This window comes from Drosophila rhopaloa, unplaced genomic scaffold, assembly GCF_018152115.1.
Source record: "Drosophila rhopaloa isolate 14029-0021.01 unplaced genomic scaffold, ASM1815211v1 contig_115, whole genome shotgun sequence".
Lineage (NCBI taxonomy): Eukaryota > Metazoa > Arthropoda > Insecta > Diptera > Drosophilidae > Drosophila > Drosophila rhopaloa.
The window spans coordinates 13,425,030-13,447,795 of NW_025334990.1; the positions used below are offsets into that span (position 1 = coordinate 13,425,030).

At 41.8% G+C, this 22,766-nt stretch overlaps 8 protein-coding genes across 9 annotated transcripts; 4 read left to right on the forward strand and 4 right to left on the reverse strand.

Annotated features, from left to right (window-relative positions):
• Window positions 1-773: 773 nt before the first annotated feature.
• On the reverse strand, window positions 774-2,190 carry LOC108040808 (homeobox protein ceh-17). The gene is made up of 3 exons (XM_017118417.1): window positions 1,790-2,190; window positions 1,462-1,655; window positions 774-959 (listed from the first exon to the last, which is right to left on the reverse strand). Exons 1-3 carry the CDS (start codon window positions 2,061-2,063, stop codon window positions 774-776), a joined length of 654 nt encoding a protein of 217 aa, XP_016973906.1. The 5' UTR covers window positions 2,064-2,190.
• A 3,664-nt stretch (window positions 2,191-5,854) lies between these two features.
• LOC108040899 lies at window positions 5,855-7,727 on the forward strand. The gene is made up of 4 exons (XM_017118564.1): window positions 5,855-5,991; window positions 6,734-6,924; window positions 6,986-7,263; window positions 7,328-7,727. The coding sequence occupies exons 1-4, from the start codon at window positions 5,943-5,945 to the stop codon at window positions 7,593-7,595; spliced, it is 786 nt and encodes a 261-aa protein (XP_016974053.1). The 5' UTR covers window positions 5,855-5,942; the 3' UTR covers window positions 7,596-7,727.
• Window positions 7,728-7,908: 181 nt separating this feature from the next.
• Window positions 7,909-9,101, reverse strand: LOC108040898 (mRNA-decapping enzyme 1A). Its single transcript, XM_017118563.1, has one exon. The coding sequence runs from the start codon at window positions 9,017-9,019 to the stop codon at window positions 7,934-7,936; it is 1,086 nt and encodes a 361-aa protein (XP_016974052.1). The 5' UTR covers window positions 9,020-9,101; the 3' UTR covers window positions 7,909-7,933.
• Window positions 9,102-9,368: 267 nt separating this feature from the next.
• Window positions 9,369-12,077, forward strand: LOC108040874 (DNA ligase 1). The gene is made up of 7 exons (XM_017118528.1): window positions 9,369-9,458; window positions 9,515-9,577; window positions 9,636-9,923; window positions 9,983-10,615; window positions 10,669-11,294; window positions 11,350-11,595; window positions 11,652-12,077. Exons 1-7 carry the CDS (start codon window positions 9,442-9,444, stop codon window positions 12,017-12,019), a joined length of 2,241 nt encoding a protein of 746 aa, XP_016974017.1. The 5' UTR covers window positions 9,369-9,441; the 3' UTR covers window positions 12,020-12,077.
• Window positions 11,971-13,780, reverse strand: LOC108040875 (regulator of nonsense transcripts 3A). The gene is made up of 3 exons (XM_017118530.1): window positions 13,620-13,780; window positions 12,391-13,551; window positions 11,971-12,335 (listed from the first exon to the last, which is right to left on the reverse strand). Exons 1-3 carry the CDS (start codon window positions 13,710-13,712, stop codon window positions 12,075-12,077), a joined length of 1,515 nt encoding a protein of 504 aa, XP_016974019.1. The 5' UTR covers window positions 13,713-13,780; the 3' UTR covers window positions 11,971-12,074.
• A 217-nt stretch (window positions 13,781-13,997) lies between these two features.
• LOC108040902 lies at window positions 13,998-15,911 on the forward strand. 2 transcript variants are annotated; one of them, XM_044459326.1, is made up of 2 exons: window positions 13,998-14,055; window positions 14,174-15,911. In XM_044459326.1, the coding sequence occupies exon 2, from the start codon at window positions 14,192-14,194 to the stop codon at window positions 15,605-15,607; it is 1,416 nt and encodes a 471-aa protein (XP_044315261.1). In that variant the 5' UTR covers window positions 13,998-14,055; window positions 14,174-14,191; the 3' UTR covers window positions 15,608-15,911. The 2 variants fall into 2 exon arrangements, with proteins under 2 accessions (XP_044315261.1, XP_016974057.2); XM_017118568.2 differs by having other exon boundaries at window positions 14,029-14,115.
• LOC108040903 (protein-L-histidine N-pros-methyltransferase) lies at window positions 15,802-17,161 on the reverse strand. The gene is made up of 3 exons (XM_017118569.1): window positions 16,972-17,161; window positions 16,623-16,907; window positions 15,802-16,560 (listed from the first exon to the last, which is right to left on the reverse strand). Exons 1-3 carry the CDS (start codon window positions 17,062-17,064, stop codon window positions 16,021-16,023), a joined length of 918 nt encoding a protein of 305 aa, XP_016974058.1. The 5' UTR covers window positions 17,065-17,161; the 3' UTR covers window positions 15,802-16,020.
• Window positions 17,162-17,517: 356 nt separating this feature from the next.
• LOC108040870 (histone-lysine N-methyltransferase 2C) lies at window positions 17,518-22,573 on the forward strand. Its single transcript, XM_017118525.2, has 9 exons — window positions 17,518-18,192; window positions 18,244-18,366; window positions 18,420-18,589; window positions 18,648-18,838; window positions 18,906-20,869; window positions 20,931-21,075; window positions 21,143-21,453; window positions 21,512-21,820; window positions 21,875-22,573. Exons 1-9 carry the CDS (start codon window positions 17,598-17,600, stop codon window positions 22,522-22,524), a joined length of 4,458 nt encoding a protein of 1,485 aa, XP_016974014.1. The 5' UTR covers window positions 17,518-17,597; the 3' UTR covers window positions 22,525-22,573.
• Window positions 22,574-22,766: the final 193 nt, after the last annotated feature.

Here is a 22,766-nt window from a genome sequence, read left to right on the forward strand (position 1 = left end):
CAAATTATGTACATAAAAAATGGAAAAACACAAGACATGTTTTGATATGATTAGGTAAATATTTACTTTATTAAATTAAAAAATAAAATGTCTGTTTTTTGTTTTTTTCATTTCAGTCTGTAAAACATGAAAATAGTTTCAGCATTGACAGTTTTTAAGAACTGCCAAAATAGAGAATATATTTTAAAAATATTACTTATGTTAACTAAAGAAAACATATCACATAATTTATGAACAGATCTTCAATAATTTAAGAGACTTGACTAAAGAAATTTGGTGAGCCCAATCTTAGATATTTATATCTTTACCCGTAGGTCTTACTTACATTGGAATATCGGGTTCGTCATCTTCGTAAAAGTTTTTACCCTGCAATCTTACCTTTGAAATTCAAATACCTTTGTATATCCATGAAAACGAATATTTCCGAGGATTGACCTATTATACGCTTCAATACCAATTTAATCAATTTCCAACGCGATAAGTGGATAACAATTTTCTCTTGAGGGGGGTGACATTCTCGGTACTTATAGTGATTAACCTTTCAACCCCCATAAAGCCTCTTGTTTTTCTTCCCACAGGTCCAAACCAGCTAAGCCTTCAAAAGGGTGTTGAACCAGATGATAAGATTTTTGGTTACCAGTAAAAGAGAAATGATGTTACACAGATCTTATTTATTTAACGCAAATTCGCTCCAAAATTGTTAGTAAAAATAATATCAAAATAATTGTATTCATCAAAATGTATACTAATATTTACATAGATATTAGTGGTTTCTAAATTTGATCGTATAAGCATTTCATTTGACGGGCATTTTGCGATCCCTTTAGAGATGGACTTAGATATTTGGAGCCGGCTGCAGGATTCTTTCGGCCATCCATTTTAATGGACTTGTCTTTCATTATGTAAATGGCATGTCTCTCCTGTTTACGAAATTTTGCTCTTCTGTTTTGGAACCATACCTGAAATACAAAGAATATTAAATTGCACAAGTTATTTATTATGGTTCCCTGAAGTAGAGTTCTGAACAGTTTTCTGTTCTTATGGCAATGATTTTATGAAATTCTTTTCAGCTTAACAGAGATAATTGATCTATATTTCTTTTGTTATAAGTCGATGGGCTTCATTTCTAAGAGTTTATATAAATTTCAAAACATTAGATTTATTAGCCAAAGGTAGATATATAGAGTAACAGAAAGGCATTATTGTTATACAAAGTACTCCAGACGAAATTCTTGGATAGAGTTTTTATATAAAATATTTGTATAATTAATAGCAAAGTTGGAAAAAAAAAAATGCCAGTGATAAAAAACTTTTAATTGACTCCAATGTGATGCCCACAATTGAAAGAGATTACTCTAAATTTATTAATAAAACCAGGTTGTGCGGGAATTATTAATTTTTAAATGAAAATTTCCTTGTTATCTATGTATTATTAAATTTGTTCTTCAGCTTTGTTTTTACCTGAACTCGGGCCTCCGTTAAATGTAGTTTTGATGCAATCTCTTCTCTAGTATAGATGTCTGGATAATGGGTCTCCAAAAAGATTTTTTCCAGCTCGTTTAGTTGGTTAGATGTAAAAGTAGTTCGTATCCTTCTCTGTTTTGATTTATCTGTCAAGCTCAAGCCGTCATCTCCATAAGATTTTAAATGGAAATCTATTAAAAGGTAAAAAATGGGCATACGGATGTTTTTAAATTAAGAATTTTTAGCCAAAATATGTCGATAAAAATTGTTTGCAAAACAAAAGATAGAAAATATCTTTTAACTTTTTGTCGAGTAGAGATTTTACCCGAGTTATAAGATGCTATGTTATGAGTTCCTGGGTAAAATTCCGAAACTGTGGTGATTTTGGAAAATAGTAAGCTCGATTCCTGGTTTAAAGAACCCCTTATTGCAGTCTCGTTTGCACATAGCTTATAGCTGGAGTCAATCATTAGATTATAGTGATTCATGTGGTTAGCAACGGAAAGTCCGGCATTGGCACTATTATTATAAAACTCCGAATTCGCGTTGTATAAACAATCCTTGTCAAAGTTCGCCTTGTTCATAAATGAAAATTCCATCGCATCAGTAGCTAATACACATATACAGCACTTAATAAATTTTACTGCCCGTTAATGAGTTGTTCGCCAATAAAACACATAGTTATAGATAAAGTCTCGCGGAAAACACAATTGTTAACTGCCCTTGAATAAATAAGCTTCGATTACGATTGTATCAACTACAGGATGCTGGACGAAAAAGGATGCTGCACTTGTCTCGGGAGAAAGGGACGGAAAATTTCATTCGTTTGCGCGTTTGGAGGCGGTGCTAACGAGATCCACTCCACATAAGGGTGGAAATCGGACTTTCCGGCGCGTGTCATGCACTGCGCCAAAAATGTGTATCTTTCACCCATTTACTTGTTAAGCCACCCAACAAAATAATCATTAGTTAGATAATTTCTAATGCTCATATCAATGACGTTTAGCACTTGTCTTTATGTCGCTAAATATTCTAATTGTTAGCTCCTATTTTGTTAAAAAACAATTAATTTTTCAAACAACTATTCAGTCGATTATTCTTTAAGTGCACCAATTTTCACAGGCCTCAAAAAGCAACACTCAGGAGATTAAATTGGCTTATCCACCAACGATGACCGTGTAATATTCTTTCCCCTAAAATAAAGGGAAATAAATCGCTAGGAAATTACAAAAACATACAAAATAAAAGGAGTTAGTCAAGAAAAATAACAGTAAAATCACTTGCTAACAAAAAATGGACAAATATTCATATAAATATTCCATATTTAAAATTTTATTCAAAACCAACCCAATAAAGGGTATCTGGAAATGTACTTCAGCGGTGGAAATGAAGAAACAATTTTATAAAACAAATGGTGTTGTACCTAATACAATGAATAAAAGACACCTTACTATCTTTCCTTGTTCATAATATTAGTCTGATTGAAACATTGTTTATAAGCGCTTGGAGAATGTAACCCTCTGTTTCGGAAACAATTATTTGCTTTGCGGATTATTTCGATTAGTTAATTTCTGTAGCCCGAGATAAACTTAATTTGTATTTACCCTATGCTGAAGTTTATTATTGGACACCCTAATTTTGACTGGGAGTTGCACAGGCTATATGTAAATATTGTTTGTGTTGTTAATCATGTTATTTGAATCTTTTGAAAATATTTTAAATTGTACTCAAAATCTGAGGATTGGAAAACATCAGTAGAAAAGCTAAAAAGAAGTATACATATTTGGTTATCTTAGATCGGTTTAATTATTGTTTGATAATTATTACTAAAGATAGTTGTTACGCTCGAGGATTTTTTTCCATTCTTATTATTATTTTCAGGTCAGTAAACGCAGCTCACTATAAGCTGATATAAAGGTATCTTTTTAAGCTTTCGAGTACTTATCCATTTGCTTGGAAAAGTAAATGAAGGCTGTTTTCTTTTCCTAATCAACGAGATGGAACGTGTACTTCTACCTAATTTCTTGATATATTTACATTTAATAAAGCCAGAGACCATTTCACAAATATAAAAGAGTACAATTTTTGTCAAAACATAATCTTTAAATGAATATAATTACATTTAAAAGTGTTGTTGTGACACTAAATAACTATTTATGTATACAAATATGCGCATATATTACTTTTATTTAAACCAGCCCAAAAAGTGTAGTTAAATTACCAATCTCTCTTCTTATCATAAATCATTTTTCGAACGATCGGTCTTGGCACGGAGATAATGGCACGAAATTTGATTACGTCTCTGTGCTCTCAATCCACAAACATTCAGTTGGAACTGCTCGATCAAACAGATCAGGCGGTTTATTTGGACCCACTTTGAGTTTAAGCCGCGACTATACATTTAAAAAACTGAAATTATCAGTTATGGGTTCAAAGTTTGTTTTTATTCTTGCAGTGGTTTTATTTCATAGAGGTAAGAATTAAATATTCGGTAATGTAAAAAATATTTGAACATTCATAATAATGGTACACCTAATATTGTGCAGGAATGTTTTTGATCGGGCATAAATTAAGTTATTCTTTTTGAATTAGATTTGCTATGCTACTCCACAAATACTACGGATAACGTTACGCTTTTATACATATATCCAAATGAAGAAAAGATGAGTCCAACGATTTTGGACTGTGAATTTGATATTGAAAGAAACCCAAAACCTCGCATTGTAAAGTGGATCAAAGATAACAGACTTGTATGTCAGTGGATCTACGGATTTTCTTCAAATTCGACCGTGAGATAAAATGCTACAAATAATCTTAAAATGGGATATAGTTGTAGCTTACTTTTTTTGACAGCCTGAGTTTAAGGACGACATTGAATGCTTTTTTAAAAGCTCTACGGATCGAAACACGTGGTACAGCTCGTTGTCGTTGTCGTTCATTAATCCGACTATAAAAACAACTGGAGATTACACGTGTAGGGTCTTTTACACATCAGATTATTTCGAAAGTCAACAGAGGGTACAGGTTTTCGACCTAAGTAACTACTCGTTGGATCTTTCCCACAAAAAGATCCCCAATGGAACCCAGCTGGAGTGTATCCTGACTGACATGTATCCCAAACCCACCCTGAAAATCCTGTAAATTATTAACTCACATTCGGGTTAACCAGATATATCGACTTACTCTTTTTACCAACAGATCTGACACTGGGGAAGTTATAAAAGAGGAGTCTAACGCACAGGAAAACGAGGACGGCTATTTCAATGCCACCGCGGTTGTGGACGTAAACGAAAATATAACTAAATCCTATGGTTGTCAGGTTTTCTTCGAGGAAGGATTCCAAATTAATTTGTACAGTCTCTAACGTTCGATCCGAAATGGTCTTTTAAAAGAAGATATCTTTTTACAAGTGGAAGAAAAGGGTTTAGCAGCATACGTGTTTTGTATTTACACATTCGCATGGAAGAGTGAAGGCTTTTTCTTTTGTTGATCAACGAGTTGGAACGACTATCTAAGTCTCAACAAAAAAAACTACTTTCGTCATATGTACTCTCAATAAGGTTTAACAAAGCAAAAGTAAATCTGAGCTAAAGTGAAACTCAACGGATCATACCCTCACTTAATACAAAATTCTTTAAAATACTTTTAATTTAAATTTTCCTTTTTATTAATTATAGAAATTTATTCAATCTGTGCCAAACAAATAGCAATGTGCTTTAATTTTATGATTCCCAACGTTTTGACTTTTGTTGGACTTGTTTGTTCATAAAAAAATTTTATAAAGATTGTCATATAACAAAAACTATTAAAACTAAAGGAATTTAAATGATCGTTATTGCCATGGAGAAGCAATGGTTTGAATTTGAAACGTTACAACAGCCCCTTTTCTTTTTGTGAGACACAGAAAATATCGAAAGGTCCTTAAGGAAAGGGTGTCGCCACCCGTCGACAGTGGCATGTCCTGAAGCGGTCAGAGAACTGGACTGTTCCTAGTTGTAGGAGTGGGCCTAAACGAACCGCCAACTGGTTTTCAAATAGTCAACGGCAGCGAGGAGCAGCGGAGAGTATCGAAGCGTAAAGGTTTTCCAACCCCCACACATGCAGGGCTATTTACTGTAGCAGCTGCATAGCGATCTCCCCACAAAACCTAGCCCGAACCCACTAGCACATGTCCACATGATGATTATTCTCCGCGAGAGTCATGCACAAGTGGCACGGGCTATAGCCCCGAGACTACGGGGTTCGGATCGTGTGCCAGAGAGGAAGTGCCGGCATTATCTCGGCAAAATACGAATATGTATAGTTACGCTGGGTGGGTTTTGGCTTATGGCTAATAGCTCTTGGTTCTCGTTTCTCCCGTGGCCAAAAGCATTCAGTTGCTATAGTTATACCATGCAGAGCGGTCGGTAGAGTAAGGATCGCTTCTGAAAGTCTGATCTATTGCGGTGGTATATATGAGGAAGTGTAAATAGACCGTTATGAATCCTCTACTCATTGTCATTCTTGCAATTGGATTATTCCAGAGAGGTACATAAGAAAATATGGAAGTGCGATAAATGTTCGGAATTCGCGAACTAATTTTAAATTAAGAAATGAAATCATTTCAAAAAGCGTATATAAACTTATACGAATACAGCAAGTGTACATCGTACAAACCTTGAGAAAAATAATGACAAATCGGATATCTATAAATACGAACGTATAGCTAAAACAGTTTTGTGTTAACATGTGCCTTAAATCGGAATATAAACAACTGGCTACTGTGATATTCGGATATTCTTTTACTATCAGGCATAAAGGATATTAAGTGAATATATCAAATAACTTAAAGTGATAAAAAGAAAAAAACAAACAAAAGAATTTCAACTTTAACTAAAAAAACAAAAATAAATAAATATATTTTTAAATTTTCAAAACAAAAGTTTCAAACTGTATCTACCTAATGAAATTAACTTAATAAAATACCCATTTGACGAATTTTTCCACGCATTTTGGCACACATGACAAACTACCTAATGAAAAATGTTTAATTCTTTTTTGCTTTTTGTTTGTTATTGCCTTCTATTTTTAAACAAAACGGGCATCTGTTTGAGTTTTTGTTTTTTGTAAATATAAGCTTTCTTGCTGAAATTATATAGATATGAACCTATATATTTGTATACATATTTTGCATATATAATATTCCAAACAATGCTGGGTGTTCTGTAATTTTTAAAACCATGTTTTTCAAAAAGCTTTTTAATGACATTTAACATTTGTTTTTATGTAGATGCGTTATGCTATCCCACAAAAAATGAGTTCGAAGATAAGATTGTAGTCCTTAAAAATGAAGAGATGCTCCCAACGATTTTGGACTGTCCCTATGAAGTCGAGGAGAACCCGACGGGTCTTACCGTGAAGTGGTTCAGAGATGGAAAAACCATGTACCAGTGGCTCTTTGGTCAAATTCCACATGCATTTGTAAGTTCATTAAATAAGTCAATAGCTTCAATCTTAAATCATCATTACTTTCTTATGATAGCCGGATTTCGTAAACGAGATAGATATTTCGTATGAGGGCTCTACGGACCCATACAAGCAGTACAGCTCGCTGGCCCTTATAAATCCCACAATAGGAACTACTGGAAACTACAAGTGTTTGGTTCACACCCAGAAACAAATACAGACCAGTAACCAGAGGGTACAGGTTATCGATGTGAGGAACTACACCTTAGAGCTGAACCACAATAAGATCCACAACGAAACCCAGCTGAAGTGCACCGTGACCAATGTTTATCCCAGACCATCTATCACGATCGTGTAAGGAATTATTCTGTATTAACTAAATTCATTGGTATTTATCGTTATTTTTTTTTACCTGCAGATCAAACGATCAGGACGTTGTGAAGAGGGAGCCCGCCAATGTGGAGGAGAACGAGGAAGGATACTTCAATGGGACGGCGGTTGTGGCAGTGTATGACACAGATGATGATCCCGATGCCTATCAGTGCTTTGTTTCCTTCGAAGGTTACTCTGAGAACCTGACCACAATCGCCACATCCGCATCGGCGGGAGTTAGCCACGTCGACTTCAACCTATGGCTGTTTTGTTTTCTGTACTACTTGCTCTCCAAGTTGGGCATCTTAAATTAAATAAAAACGTTGTTATTTATTGTTACTAAAATTATATTTATTGAATTCTGTTTGCCATTCAACTATCTTTTCTAAGCCCTTTCGGCTTACTTAGCCATTTTGTAAATAAATACGATGACTTCACAAAACCAACTAAGTTAGTTAACTCTGAAACTGTTTATGTTCTTGTATTTCTGTTTTCATTTCGCCTAAGCTTGCTCTGGAAATAGGTGCTTCTAGTTTTAAAATCTACAATTTCCCTTATTGGTTTAACTACTGGTAGCTGTTACATTTTGTAAATGAAATGGTTAAACAAAAGAAAAGATGGGCTGAATTTCGGAAATGTTGAAAATTTCTGTTTATTGATTGTATGTGGGGCTGGAGTCCAGCAGAAGATTGGAACAGCCGTTCAGATAGGCTTTGTGCAGCTTGTTGGCGAACTCCTTATCGTTCTGGATAAGGTACGTGAAGGCCTGGACGAACTGCGTCGAGTTGAGGGGCTGCTGGGGCTCCGGGTTACCATTGTTGGGGGCATCGAACATGGTCGGCGGCATGAGAGCCGGTCCGGGCTTGTCCCCAGCCAGCAATCGCCGTAAGCACTTGCCGGCATCGTCGTTGACCATCAGGGCCGACGAGGTCGGAGCACTGGTTGGAGATGTGGCAGGAGCATAGCTCTTCCCGATCTTTAGCTCACTCAGGAGCTGGGTATTCAACTGCTGGGCCTTCTGGAACGGCGACAGCCGGCTCTCTTGGTTGTCCCTGCCCGCCGAAGGCAGCAGATCCTCGCCAGGAGTGCCTGCGCGCTGCTGCTTCTCCAGCTGGTCCACGGACAGCGGCTGAACACGATGGAACAGAGACTCCGCCGTAGCCTGCTTGGCCGACTCAAAGAACTTGAGCACATTGCCGGCCGTCACGTTCTCCGCCGACGGCGTCTTCGGTTGGCCGCTCACCTGGGCGTTATAGTCCTTTTGCGCCTTGCTCAGCATATTGAATATGCTGGCGTTATCCTGCTTGGGCTGTTGGGGCGCGGGGGCAAGGCGCTGGGCCTGGCCGTTGGATCCCTGGTCCTTGGACTTTAGCAGTCCATTCACCAAGCCGCTGATGCGGTCGCACTCCTCGCTATTGTAGAACCAGAAGCCCCGGATGCGGGAACGCTCGTTGCGGTAGAGCAGGAACGGTGGCTGCGACTGTAGCTCCAGGCTGCCGGTGATCGGCTCCACGAAGGACGTGGTGTTCAGTCGGTTGTTGATGAAGATGCTGTGAAAGGGCTCCGCGTTGCGGTGGTATATAAAGAACGCTCCCTCGACGTCAGTTTTTTCCCACTGCTGCTCAGAGTTAAACGTGTAGAAGGCGACGTGCGAGGACGAGTCCACGATCTCCTTCGCATACGGGTCGATCTTCTTGATGGCCGAGAGGTTCATTCGCGTGATGCTTTCGTCGGCCATGGTATCGCTTTGCAAATTGTCAGGCTACGCTATTGCAATTATTTGTGAATTCAACAATCCCTTACGTATATTTTCAGAGTGACCAAATCACCCAAAACGGAGAATATACCAGAGGGCTTTTAGGAGTAGACCATTGTTTTAAGCGAACCTTAAATATTTTATTTTTATTTATAAAATAAATAAATAAGTTACATATATTTGAAACACGAATTTAAGATCTAACAAATAGTACAAAACGTATGTTTATTAATGATCGGCCGTCGCTAATTTTTATAATTCGATAGTTGTGTGAATATTCTGTATTTGGACTCTTGTCCTCTCAGTTTAAATCACACTTGGTCACACCACATCCAAACTGGCGGGAACCAATTTCTAAATAGCATTGCAATTTATCTTTGTTTGAAAGCCACACGATCATCAAAATGCAAAAATCTATAACGTAAATATTCAACGTTTAAGTGTCTATTAGTCCGCCACATATAATCCTTTTTTCAGCTCCTTTTTTAAGAAGAAATCTGATGCCGGGGACAGCCCTTCGCCACCAAAAAAAGTTCCCAAGTAAGATGTGCCAATATTTTTTTTTTGCGAATTGCATTATTAAAATTCCTAATTTAAGGATTGAGGCCAAAGCGGAACTGCCAGATGAACCCATCATAAAGAGCGAGGATGGGTCCCCGACAATTAAAGCAAAGGTTGAACCGATGTCTGTGGATTCAGGAGAAAACACAAGTCCTTTGAAGGGTGTTAAGAAGGAGCAGGATTCCGAGGGCAAAACAACTGATCGAAAGGTGACAAGCATTGGACTAAACTCCACTTCCGCCAGCAAGGAGGATATGGAAAACTATGACCCGTCCGCCGATTCCTACAATCCACTCAAAAACGCATATTGGAAGGATAAAAAAGTGTGAGTAAAGTGGAACTGTCTACCCTTATAAAGGATCTTTGTAAAAAAAACATTTTCAGAACTCCCTACTTGGCATTGGCTCGCACATTTCAAGTCATCGAGGAGACCAAAGGACGCCTCAAGATGATCGACACGTTAAGCAACTTTTTCAGCTCGGTGATGCTGGTGAGTCCGGAAGATCTGGTGCCCAGCGTATATCTCAGTATCAATCAACTGGCCCCAGCCTACGAAGGACTGGAGCTGGGCGTGGCCGAAACCACCTTGATGAAGGCCATCTGCAAGGCTACGGGTCGCAATTTGGCTCACATCAAGTCACAGACACATCTGATTGGAGATCTGGGCATTGTTGCCGAGCAATCGCGCGTTTCCCAGCGTATGATGTTTCAGCCAGCTCCATTGAATGTAAGGGATGTGTTCAGAAAGTTGCGGGAAATAGCCAAGATATCCGGGCAGTCAAAGATGGATCTAGTGTACAACATGTTTGTAGCCTGTCGATCTTCCGAGGCTCGCTTTTTTATCCGCTCTTTAATTGGCAAGCTTCGGATTGGCATTGCCGAGCAGAGTCTGCTCACCGCCCTGGCCATTGGGCTGGTCAAAAAGAACCATATTGATGACTGCAAAGCCAGCAAGGTACAAGAGGTCTATAAGGATGAAATAGTAGAGACTACTTTGCTGTTGAAGACTGCATACAGGTGGGTGCCAGATATCACACATTTAACTACATATATTAACAAAGCTCTCTTAGTCAATGTCCGAACTACGACGTCATTATTCCGGCAATTCTAAAGTATGATATCAAAGAGCTGCAGGAACGTTGCCCCATGCATCCCGGCATGCCTCTGCGGCCCATGCTCGCTCAACCAACTAAAGGAGTCCACGAGGTGTTTGAAAGATTCGGCGGCATGCAAATTACGTGCGAGTGGAAGTACGATGGGGAGCGAGCCCAAATACACCTCAACGAGAAGGGGGAGATCAGCATATTCTCGCGCAACTCGGAGAACAACACGGCCAAATATCCAGATTTGATTGCCAGGAGCAGTGGACTACTCAAGGGCGAAGTAAAATCCTATATCATTGATAGCGAAATTGTGGCTTGGGATGTCGAGCGAAAGCAGATTCTGCCTTTCCAAGTGCTAAGCACGCGAAAGCGGAAGAACGTAGACATCGAAGAAATCAAGGTACAAGTCTGCGTGTACATATTCGATCTCCTTTACATCAATGGCACTGCTCTGGTGACTAAGAACTTGTCAGAGCGTCGCAAACTGCTGTTGGAGCATTTCCAGGAAGTCGAAGGCGAATGGAAATTTGCTACAGCCTTAGATACGAATGACATAGATGAAGTGCAACAATTTCTAGAGGAATCCATCAAAGGTTTGTTCTATATATTTGCGTATGTAAACAATATTTACTTATACTTCTTCCCCAGGGAATTGCGAGGGTCTTATGGTGAAGACTCTTGACGAGGAGGCCACCTATGAGATTGCCAAGAGATCCAGAAATTGGTTAAAGCTGAAGAAGGATTACATATCCAATGTGGGCGACTCACTGGATCTAGTAGTGATTGGCGGCTACAAAGGAAAGGGTCGACGAACTGGAACCTATGGTGGATTTTTGCTTGCTTGCTATGATACCGAAAACGAGGAGTATCAAAGCATTTGTAAAATTGGAACAGGTACTACAGTGTTTTTGAATTTAAATTCATCCTAACTAATCCCCTATTTATTTAAGGTTTCACCGATGAGGATTTGCAGACGCACTCCGAGTTCTTGGGCAAGCATGTTACGCCAAGCGCCAAGTCCTACTACAGATACGACTCTAGCCTGGAGCCGGATCACTGGTTTGAGCCGGTCCAGGTGTGGGAAGTCAAGTGTGCCGATCTGTCTCTGAGCCCGATTCACCGGGCAGCCATAGGAATTGTGGACGGCGAGCGCGGTATTTCCTTGAGATTCCCCCGATTCATTCGAATCCGCGATGACAAAAACAGCGAAAACGCAACGGACGCCAATCAAGTGGCCCACATGTACCAATCGCAGGACCAGGTTAAGAATAATCAAAAATCGTGTACACAGATGGACATGGAGGACGAGTTCTACTGACCGTACAGCCCCGTGCAAATGTGTAACGTTTATTTAACAATAAAGTCCGTTATCGCTACTTGACCACGTTGGTGGAGTTGGAGTTGTTGCTGCTCTCTGAGGATTTGGAAACGCGTCGAGCTTCCTCCTGTCTCTCTTTAACTTCCTTGGGCTTCGATTTGTTGCGCCGGTTAGAACGTTTGCTCTTCTTAGCGGACTTTTCCTCCACTATAGAAGCCTCCCCATCCGAACCGTCTTTACCTGTACCTTGTGGCAAATCATCCGATCCTATGCGAATACGAGCCTTGGGTTGGTAAATTGCAATCGAGGGACGATCCTATAATAAATAAATGGTATACGTAGGGTGGAGGGAGCGATTCTAAATAACAAACCTTATTACGAATGCGTCGCTCCTCTGAATCTCGGAATCGTGCAGCCTTAATGGCTTCCTCAGCAGTGGTTTCTTGGAAGGTAACTGCACCTTGTGCTTCTGCGAGAGTTTCCCTATCCTTCTGACCTCCACCGGCACAGTGAATAAATTTCTTGACAGCTTCTGGAACCTCACTGTTTTCAGCCTTCGTTTTTTCCTTGAAATCTTCTGCAAGGGCAGCCTTTGAAGTAGTGGGTAATTCCGCACTATCATTTGCCTCAGGTTTGCTGTCCTTTTTAAGAATGACGATGTCCTTGTCTGCCTTTGAAAAATCTTTAGACTTTGTGTTTTTGTTCTGCTTCCCGCCGGATGGTTTGTCTTTTTCGGTTTTAGTCTGGCCTTCTGGTTTTTTCTTATCCCGCTGGGCCAGCTTTCGCTGCTCGTGCTCCTCCCGCCGGCGCTGATCTCGCTCCGTGCGCCGCTTGGAGCGCGAGGTCTTGGCAGCTTCGTTGCCTTGAGCTGCGGATGCCGCGTTATCCTTGCCATCCCTCTTGGCATTGTTGCCGGCAGGCTTCTTGTTGTCACCTCCAGCGCCTCCAGTTTCCTTGGACTTGGTGGCGTCTGATTGCTCTGCAAGACGCACCTGTTTCTGCTCCTCACGCTGCTTGCGCTTCTCCTCGTTCCTCTTGCGAGCCTCCTCCCGGCGTTTCTCCTTCTTGTTGGCCAGGTACTGTAGTAGGGGTGTTGATTTGACCTTCTCGTCCGCTCGCCGGTCAAAGGAAAAGTCGATCTTGACGTCGCTCATGCGACTTGCCTCCTCCCGCTCGTCCGCCAGCCGCTGGATAAACTCCTGGTAGTGGGACTCGCTCTCTATGGTGTTCACCTTGCTGTCGTCGTTCCTGGCTTTATTCTTAAGGAAGCACTGGAAGGGGGCGTACTCCACGATGGCCACGTACTCGACACCCTTGGTGTCCACGAACACGTAGCCGTCAAATCGATCCCGGAACTGCAGGACATCGGCGATGTCCTTCAGGGACATGTCGATGTAGGCGCGGCAGGTAGCTTCCTGGCCCAGGGACCAGTCCGCCGGGCAGTAGTAGTAGGAGTCGTTCTCCGGTAAAGGACCCACCTGGTCCAGGAAGTCCTTTTCTGTCATGGTGGGCGGTAAATGCCGCATCACTATCTGCGTTTTGGGTGGTAAATGGGCATTAAGAAACATCGGGATTTGGGATCAAAGATTTCTGACAATACCTTGATTATCTGGGTGGTCTTGTCCTTCTTGTCCTTTCGCCGGTTTCCCCTAGATTTATCTTTGGGCTTTTCCTCGGCCATTGTTTCTGACATTTTGAATTCCTTTTATTCAACGCAAATCAAAACAAACCAAAATTGCGAGAAAATGAAAACATGATGTGGAACCGCTAGAGATGACATATATGTACGTTCGGAACCAGAAAATGTTTCAAAGTTCTTACATTAGAAATGTTTGCTACTTCTGAAGACTAAAAATTGTTCATGATTGAATACTAATTTATATTTTTTTGCAAAAAAAAAACTAAGCAAACTATATAACTAAAAATGCTTGCCCTCGCGGATTTGAGCCTGTGAACTAGTTCACTGAGATCATATGCAGTGAAGCGCTTTTTACTCACTTTACGGGTAACAACTTTTAAAAGTGTTCGGTTATAAGGTATTTTGAAGTGATCAAATAAGATTAATTAAAGGCACGTTAATAAATGTGTTTGCTAAGGTTTTACTAGTATATTATATAGCATAATACAATAATAACATATGCACATCCTTTGCAGATATTTAACCACTGAAATATGACGACTTCAAATCCTCCATTTCCCTTGAGGTGTTATGTTTGTGTCAATAATGTAGGGCAGATTTGGAACAAAGTAAAACTAACTACTGAACCTAAAAAGATGACAAAGAACCTTCTGAAGCTTCCGAAACTTCTCGAAAAAGCACATGTTAAGGCAAAAGTTATTTGCAGAGGATGCAAAATGCAACAATATTGCAGCGTTCCTCATCTTATAGCTGATCGCCCAGGACATCAACCCCTTTGCCAGGTGCTAAGGGATCTTCAGAAGTTTATGAATATCGAGCATCCGTTGCTCCTACACGGTAGAATCTCCGATCGCAGTAAGCTGCAGTTTGTCATTTCCCAGCTCAAGCTTATCCTGTGGATCAAGTTGGGAAGACCTCTAGCTCCGCGGGAAAATCAACTCATTGGGAATCCAGTTATCTGTGATGTTTGCTTTAGTACTGACGCCCTACAAGCCTGTGAGGGATGTGCCGGAGTGGCCTACTGCTCGGGGCACCTTCATCTAGTCAAGGATATTCACTCTCCAAAGGAGTGCCGAACTCTGGCACTAATTGCCACTCCCTTACGGCAATTGGACTGCTTACAAAACATTACGAAATTCTACGAAGGCAGTTCATTAACAGAGACTCATCTTATTGATGCTTTTTTTAAAGCCACTTCTTTGAATATTAGTGAAAAACCTATTATCGATTTGGAGGAATACCAGCTACTCGCCACCTGTTCATCCTTCAGCGGCATCGCCAGCCTTTGCCTGGCCCTGACGCACATTTTCTGGGTCTCTAGTCCAGATAAAGCTTTCATCGTTTACGTGGTCGGCGCCACCGAGGAGCACCTGCGATACTTTCAAATTATGCATCTACAATTTTTGTTCCTCCATTACCCAAACATTAGACACTTGGAGTTGATGTTCATTGGAAAATCACTTGAGAAGATGGAAGCCATAAAGGGAGTGCTTAGTGTTAATAATCTAAAACGAACCGTGATAAAACGCTTTTATCCTTTAACATTTTCACAATTCTCAAGCATTTACAATGTGGATCCCACTTTGATTTTCATGCTGCAACCAGATTTCATTGGCACTGGAAATATAACCCAGGACTTAGTCAAGGCATTACAAGTACAAACTGAAGAAACAGAGTTCTTTAGCTGGATTGATTGTCTGTCAAGTATTGTTCAATTATTTGGTATCCCCATTTGTTATACGTCGATTTCAAAGGTCCAGGCAAAGTCCGATTTCACAGCCATCAATATGGTGGCCAAAAAAAAAAAAATTGCGGTTAAGCGAGTCTACAACTTAACCGACAATCCGTTCCGTGAAATAATACCATTTCATAATCCTTCACCAGAGAACAATGAAAGGATTGTTTATGAAAATAACTACCTGGAGGTGGTTTTTACAAAAAACAAATAACATTAAGTTTAGTCCCTCAATGACTTTGTTAACTAGATAAGTTGACAGTATACGGAAAAAACCTGAGACTACTTACCGATAAATAGACAAGTGTTCGCTATAACTTTTTTTTTTACAAACATCAAATATAATCACTTTCAAGTTACCGAAGACCAAATACAGTCGAAAATAAGTTGACCTTATTACGAACAGGATTTCGTTTTGAACGCGACTTAGAATTCTCGCACTTTAATTTAAACATATTTATCCATTTACATTTTTGGTAATCGTTTAAGAATAAATTGTTTACCTAATTTATAGCCTACATTTGTAATAAGTATAAATGCTCAGTTTATCAATGCAGCCACTTAACTCTAGGAGGAAAACGGTTACAATTTCTCAAAATGGATTGTGCAGGATCTGGAAGCTTTGTTCTAGAACGTCTTTTTCGAAATGACAACGATTAGGTCGATTAACCAATAAAACGATTGGTGCAGATCTCCTTCGCACAAGTACGGCGCTTTGGTCCAAGACTCCACGCAGAAGCCGCAACTCTCCAGCAGCTCCATGAATCGTGCTGCCTCCTCCTCGAAGGATGCCTGACGTCCGTTGTTTTCGAGGAGCGGACGCAGTGGCAAATGCGATGTGTTTGTCTCTACATAGTGCATATAGGGAAGTACTAAGGCCACCACAGCTCGGCCATTAGGAGCGAGGGCTAGGTTTATGTCCTCTAGCAACTTGAATGAATCGAAGCACCGATCCAACACATTGAGGCACAGAATCAATTCCAAGTTTTGCAGGCCGCCTATCTCGGTGATTACGTTGAAGTTTAGCTTCTTAAGGCGGTCGCGCATTGTCCAGCTGGCCTCAGTGGCGAAAACCCGCAGTCCGGCACTACCACTTAGCTCGGAGACGGTGTTGGCCACTCGCAGCGAGATCTCGCCATCTCCGGCACCGATGTCCAGTAACGTAACCTGAAAAAAGATATTAGGCGGCTAAGTAAGTAGTGGAAAACAGCGGAGGATTCTCGTTATACCGGTTCATCTCCAGAGGCAGGTTGAAAGCCACCAGCGACCAGCAACTTGCGGAACTGGTCTTCGGACAGAATAAACATGGAGCCGCGCTTTAGGAATCCGTTGATGTCAGTTTGGGTCATAAAGAACTGGAGGATGCTTCTGGCCAAAGCATGCCATAAATGTGTCCAGATGTTTGCCGACAGGGCTTTGGTGCGCTCCAGCCAGCTCACCGTGATGGCATCCGGCTCGAGAGGCACAAACTTGGCTTGAAATCTTGGGGGCAGTTCGTGGTTCAAGGAGTACCACTGAAATGCAACCATATTTACATGAATCTGCAACAGATCACGAGATTAAGATCGAGTCCCTTACCTTTCTGGTGTCTATGTCTTCCAGGGAATTGTCGTTGTGAAACTTGGCATGAATAACTCTGGCCAAAGTGCCTCGGGGACGATAAACAGCCATTTTTTTTTGTAATGAAATTCCAATTATTGTTCTATTTACATTTTCCGAACCCTAAACAAATTCAGCATCCCGTTTTCAGTGGTTATTGGCTAATAGGGATGGGTGACCAAAGGTTCTATCGATAAGAAGGCGTGACAACCTGTTAGGCGGTCAAAAAAAAATTAATTTTTCACAAATTAATATTCAATAATAAGGTTATTTATTTAGATTAATTGTTTATTTATGGGTTCTCTAATAGATTCAATTGATACAAAATAAATACTTATATTGATAGATACATTAATTATTATTAAATTAGTAATTGACACAGATTTTATATTATTATTTTATGTATTGTACAACAAAATGTATTTTTCATTTCTTACATATATATATTTTATTTGTACCATCGAATTTCGATACCGACTACTTTGTCGGGTGTTCGATAAAATTGAGGCCTGTTACACGTGCACATTTTATTTATCAGTCGAGTAATGTATACAAAATAAGCGGCGGCTATTTTTTGTTATTTTAATGAAACAGAGTGGATTGCGATGAGCACGAACGTTGTTGTAAGCATAGAGGAGAAGGCGGTGGCCGACGACCTGCCGTACTTCCCGGAGAAGTTTCCGGGCAAGGTGTGCTGTTTATGCAACCTCGGGGAGAAGAGTGCCTTGGGCCAGGGTGAGATTCTGCAGCTGAAGGCGCCCGCGCCCGCTGAAATGAAAGATAAATATCCAACCGATCGGCTGAGGGAGGACGGATGCAGGCAGTTTTATGGCCAAAAACAGGTATCCTTGGCTGCAGGCGAGTGCCACTACGAACTGGACAAAATAGGGCAGCCGGAGGTGGTACATCCAGCTGAGTTTCTAGACGAGGGATTTGTATACGTGCACCGCATGTGCATAATGTGGTCGCTGCGCAAAAGCCTGCTGACCGACGCTGACGCCTTATACTTCGCTAGCCACTTTGCCGAGTTCCTGGAGCAGAAGTGCAACTTTTGCGGCCGCTACGGGGCCTCCATCAACTGCAAGATGAACTGTCGTCAGGTGCACCACTGGCCATGTGCGGCTGCCGCGGGCTGCCTCCTCATCCTGGAGAGCTTCACTGTCTTCTGCACGGAGCATTTGAGCCAAGTCCCTGTGATATGTAAGTGGTTAGTCTATAAACTCCATCAAAAACTAAGCGTTTGACTTGCAGGCAGCGACAATAACGTGGAGTGTCTGACCTGCTCATCGCTAGGGGACCTTTCCAAACTTATAATGTGTAGTACCTGTGGAGACCACTTCCATTCAACCTGCATTGGGCTGGCCAATCTGCCAGGTGAGCCGAAATGACATTTTGGTTAGTGCAATATACATATGCTTCTTCCTTAGACACCCGTTCTGGTTGGAACTGTGCCCGCTGCACCAAGTGCCAGATTTGTCGTCAGCAGGACTCGAACGACACCAAGTACGTCAAGTGTGAGCAGTGCCAGAAGATTTATCATGCCTCTTGCCTGCGACCTGTTATCTCAGCGATTCCCAAATACGGCTGGAAGTGCAATGTATGTATAAAATACTTAAACAATTATGAGTAGATAATAGATATCACACTAATTCCAGCGCTGTCGCGTCTGCACGGATTGTGGATCGAGAACTCCGGGCGGCGGTAGTTCCTCCCGCTGGCACAGCCACTATACAATCTGCGATTCGTGCTATCAGCAGCGAAACAAAGGCTTTTCCTGTCCAATTTGCCAGAAGGCCTATAGAGCTGCCTCCCACAAGGAAATGGTCAAGTGTAGCTGGTGCCACAAGTACGTCTTGCTTGCTTTTGGCTAATTGGTCTCGCATTTCTGATGAATTTCCATGGATTCCTTTCAGATTTGTGCACAGTACGTGTGACGAAGAGGCGGATTTAACGGCTTACCACAAGAAAAAGGAGCAGAACCCTGATTACGATTACGTGTGCCCGAACTGCAAGAGCAATTCATCGGGTCCAGGGCAATCCCAACAGGCAATAGACTCAATCGTGTTGTCCTCGATGGATTCGTCGTCAGAGCAACTTAGCCTCAAAGAAATTGAACTAGATCCACTGGAGGGCAAGCCCACAATTGATCCATCCAGCGATGAACTCCAAAAGCTGCCCACTGGCAAAAAAAAAGTGTGCCTTTCGAATGTTCGCGGCAAGAGCGGCAAGTTTGTCCTGCACCGCATGGGTGTCATGTCTCAAATCAACAAGAAGCGCAGCACGAGGGGCAAAGGACGTCAACTTGTGCTGCCCAGCATTTCCAGCGATCGCTGCATGAATCGTAGCATGGACAATGATTTAACCAGCGACAAGAAGATGCTGCTCTGCTCGGCGCGGGACAAGTTTATTCAGGCCCAAGATATCTGCGTTATGTGCGGATCATTGGGCATTGAGAGCGATTCGGTGATGATCACGTGCGCCCAATGCGGACAATGCTATCATCCATACTGTGCCGGCGTCAAACCTTCACGAGGTATCCTACAAAAGGGATGGCGTTGCCTGGACTGTACAGTGTGCGAGGGATGTGGCAAGAAGAATGACGAGGCGCGCCTTCTTTTGTGCGATGAATGCGACATTTCTTACCATATATACTGTGTGAATCCTCCGTTGGAAACCGTGCCCACCGGGAACTGGAAGTGCTCGTTCTGCTCCCTGTGCCAGAAATGCGGGCGCAATCCTACTGAGAAAAGCGAGTTTGGAGACTCCAACATGCTCGAGTGCCCGTCATGCACAAGCCAATCGTCATGTTCCGTGTGCAAGAACCCTTACAGCAACGGCGAAATGATCATTCAATGCGAGCACTGTGAGCTCTGGTCGCACTTTCTCTGCGACACCATCAACGCCCAACTGACCATCGATCACTACGACAGCAATGTGTACAAGTGCTTAAAGTGCCGCTGCTCGACTAGGAGTAGTTTGTCCCTGATGGATGCGAAGTTTGGTATTGAGGATACGCTGGCCAACGGACCGCAGTCGAGCAAAGCGTTTGTGCATATCACAGCCACATCCGGACCTGGTTTCGATACCAAGAGTGGTCCTGACCGTAGTCACCACACTTTGCCCGGCGATATGCCCGAGCCTGCCCCAGAGGCCATTCATTGGATTGACGGAGTGTGCCTGAGCGAAAGCGGGTTGGGGATGATTAAGTCCCTGTCCACAGAGATCAAACGCAAGCGCAAGATGCGCCAGGCCATCGGCAATGGCAAGGACGGAGCGGCGGATGGTGCCGCTGAAGAGGCGCTGGAGAAGTACAAGGACGGAATGGTTTGGGATGGGACGGAGAACGCCATTCCCGAAGGCTTCACCATCTCTACCAATGACGAGGGGGTGCATATATTACGTAAAAAGCGACAGCGAAATTTGCAAAAGCTGGGAATTGGTGGTTTCTCCGTTCGCAATCGAGGTTTGAAAAAGGATAGCGAGGAGACGACTGCGGTTGATCAGTTAAGTTCCATTATGAACATGGACAAAAAGAAGAAGATCATACGCAAAAAACAAAAGAACAAGCTTATTGAAGCCTATCCTGTGTATCTGCAAGAGGCGTTCTTCGGAAAGCCTTTGCTGGAAGCGGGCGAGTTCGTTATGGCCGAATCGGATTCTTCGGACGAAATTGATGCCTCAATGAAGGTGTACTTCACCCGGCCCGAGGGCAAAAGCCCTGCTAATCAAGAAACCCCGGTGGCAAACAAGAGTCCAGCGAAGACCCTGAAGAAAGTCAAAGCTGAGATTAAAACTGAGAATAAGACGGTTTTTATTGAACAAATGCCCATGGGAATACAGCAAAAAACGCCAATTGCGCCAGTTTCTAACGTGTTTGGTAATTGTTTAATCTTGATTACATTGATTGTAGACTGATTGACCAGGGATTTTCTTTGCAGATCCCTTACATACGGACATTTCAACTACTGTGTTTGCTAACAGGCATCCTTTGGACACTTTGGCCTCACCTAATATTCCGGAACTGGACACAGCAAACTCTATAAATACGGTTCCGTCAGCTGAAATTATTGAAAAGCCAATGCGGTGAGCCTCATTTCTTATATATTTTAATCCTTTTTAAAACATGAGAAATATATATATTTTTTTATAGTGAATCACCTGTGGTCTTGGTCGATAATTATATGGTGCCTAACCAGTTGCCTCCGGATCAAAAGTTTCACAATCAACTATATTTGCCAGGAAATATTGCGATTAACCCCGCTCAACAGCTTCAATTCCGACAGCAGCCCGATCATTTAAAGGCCCAAAATTCTAATAAACAGAATATGCAAACTATAATGGGCCAAGTAGTTTTGCAGACCGAAAAGAGACCAGAGGAGGAGCCAAAGACTGTGGAGCCTGTGGCGGAAAATCTTAACGCTGGCACTCAAAAGACAGCAGAAAAAATGCGGAAGGACGAGGGTAAAAATGGTAATTTTTATAAAATAAAAATCTCTACTCAGCTTGTTTCTTCTTCCAGACCTTGGTCTAATGGCCACCATTTCGGCTGTTTTGTATGCCAATACGGAGCATCCGAACCTAAAGGAGTTGTTCCCCAACTGGAATGATCGCTGCAAACAGATTCTTAAGAGGTGGCGATCGCTGTGCAACGAGAAAAAGGCTCCGTTTTTGCAAAAAGCCAAGGATAATCGCTCGGCATTGCGACAGAGGCGTGAGCAGAACAAAATCCCCATGCCACCGAAACCACAAAAGCAGGAAGAAATGGGAAGAGTATGGAAGCAGCAGCCCAAATTGAAGGAAGACCAGACGAATATGTTTGTAACCTACAGTAAGTTCTGCAGCCAATGTATCGATCGCTTAATATTGTTCGAATTTGTTTTAGATGGAAATGCATATGACATGGCTACCTACGTTGGTGGCCAGGTACAGCCAACGCCCAATAATTCAAACCCGCATCATGTGATGCCAAACGTTAACGACAATTTGGTTATTAAGGCCACGATGCAAAGGACTCAAGTGCATACAACAGCAGCTCCTACTTTGAAAATGACCCCCGTAGACAATCGGCTGGAGCTAAACACGGTATATGGAACTGAACCCATCGGAGATAAAAAGTTGCGGAACCTGCTGCAAAAGAATAGCACGGAACCAATGCTGATGGGAGCGAATTCGGACTTATTCTTACAAAATGATGTTATACGGATGGGCATGATGCAAAATACCCCTATTACACAGAACAATCCAATGTTGAGCATTAGTGGAAAATCTCAGCCATCTGATGGCAGGGCGTTGGAGCAGGAAGTAAAGATGACAGAGCCTCAGGAGGGCACAGCTTCTGCCGTGGAGTTGGAGAACGTTGGATTTAGCGACCTACTGGGAGGACTCGGCGAAGGCGACGACGATGATCTACTCAAATCGCTTACTTCCGAAATGGGAGATGACTTTAATATTCTGGAGTATGCAGACCCAGAACTAGATGTCAATGTTCTCAACGCACTAGATTTTGATGAGAATGAAAAATGTTCTACATAGAAAAGAATCATAGAAATGAAAATAAAGAAAAATGCAATATTTAATACTACCTAAAAATCTTTTTCTTTCTAAAATCTATTTGAGATTCACAATTAATTTAAAACAAGTAAGAGTCAATTCGTGTTAAGTTAAATCTAAAAAATAAAACCAAAATTGTTTTTGGCGCCAAAATCAAATTCTTCATCGATTACTAATACTCCACTAAAAATATCGATCTGTTATCTTACCATTAAAACATATTT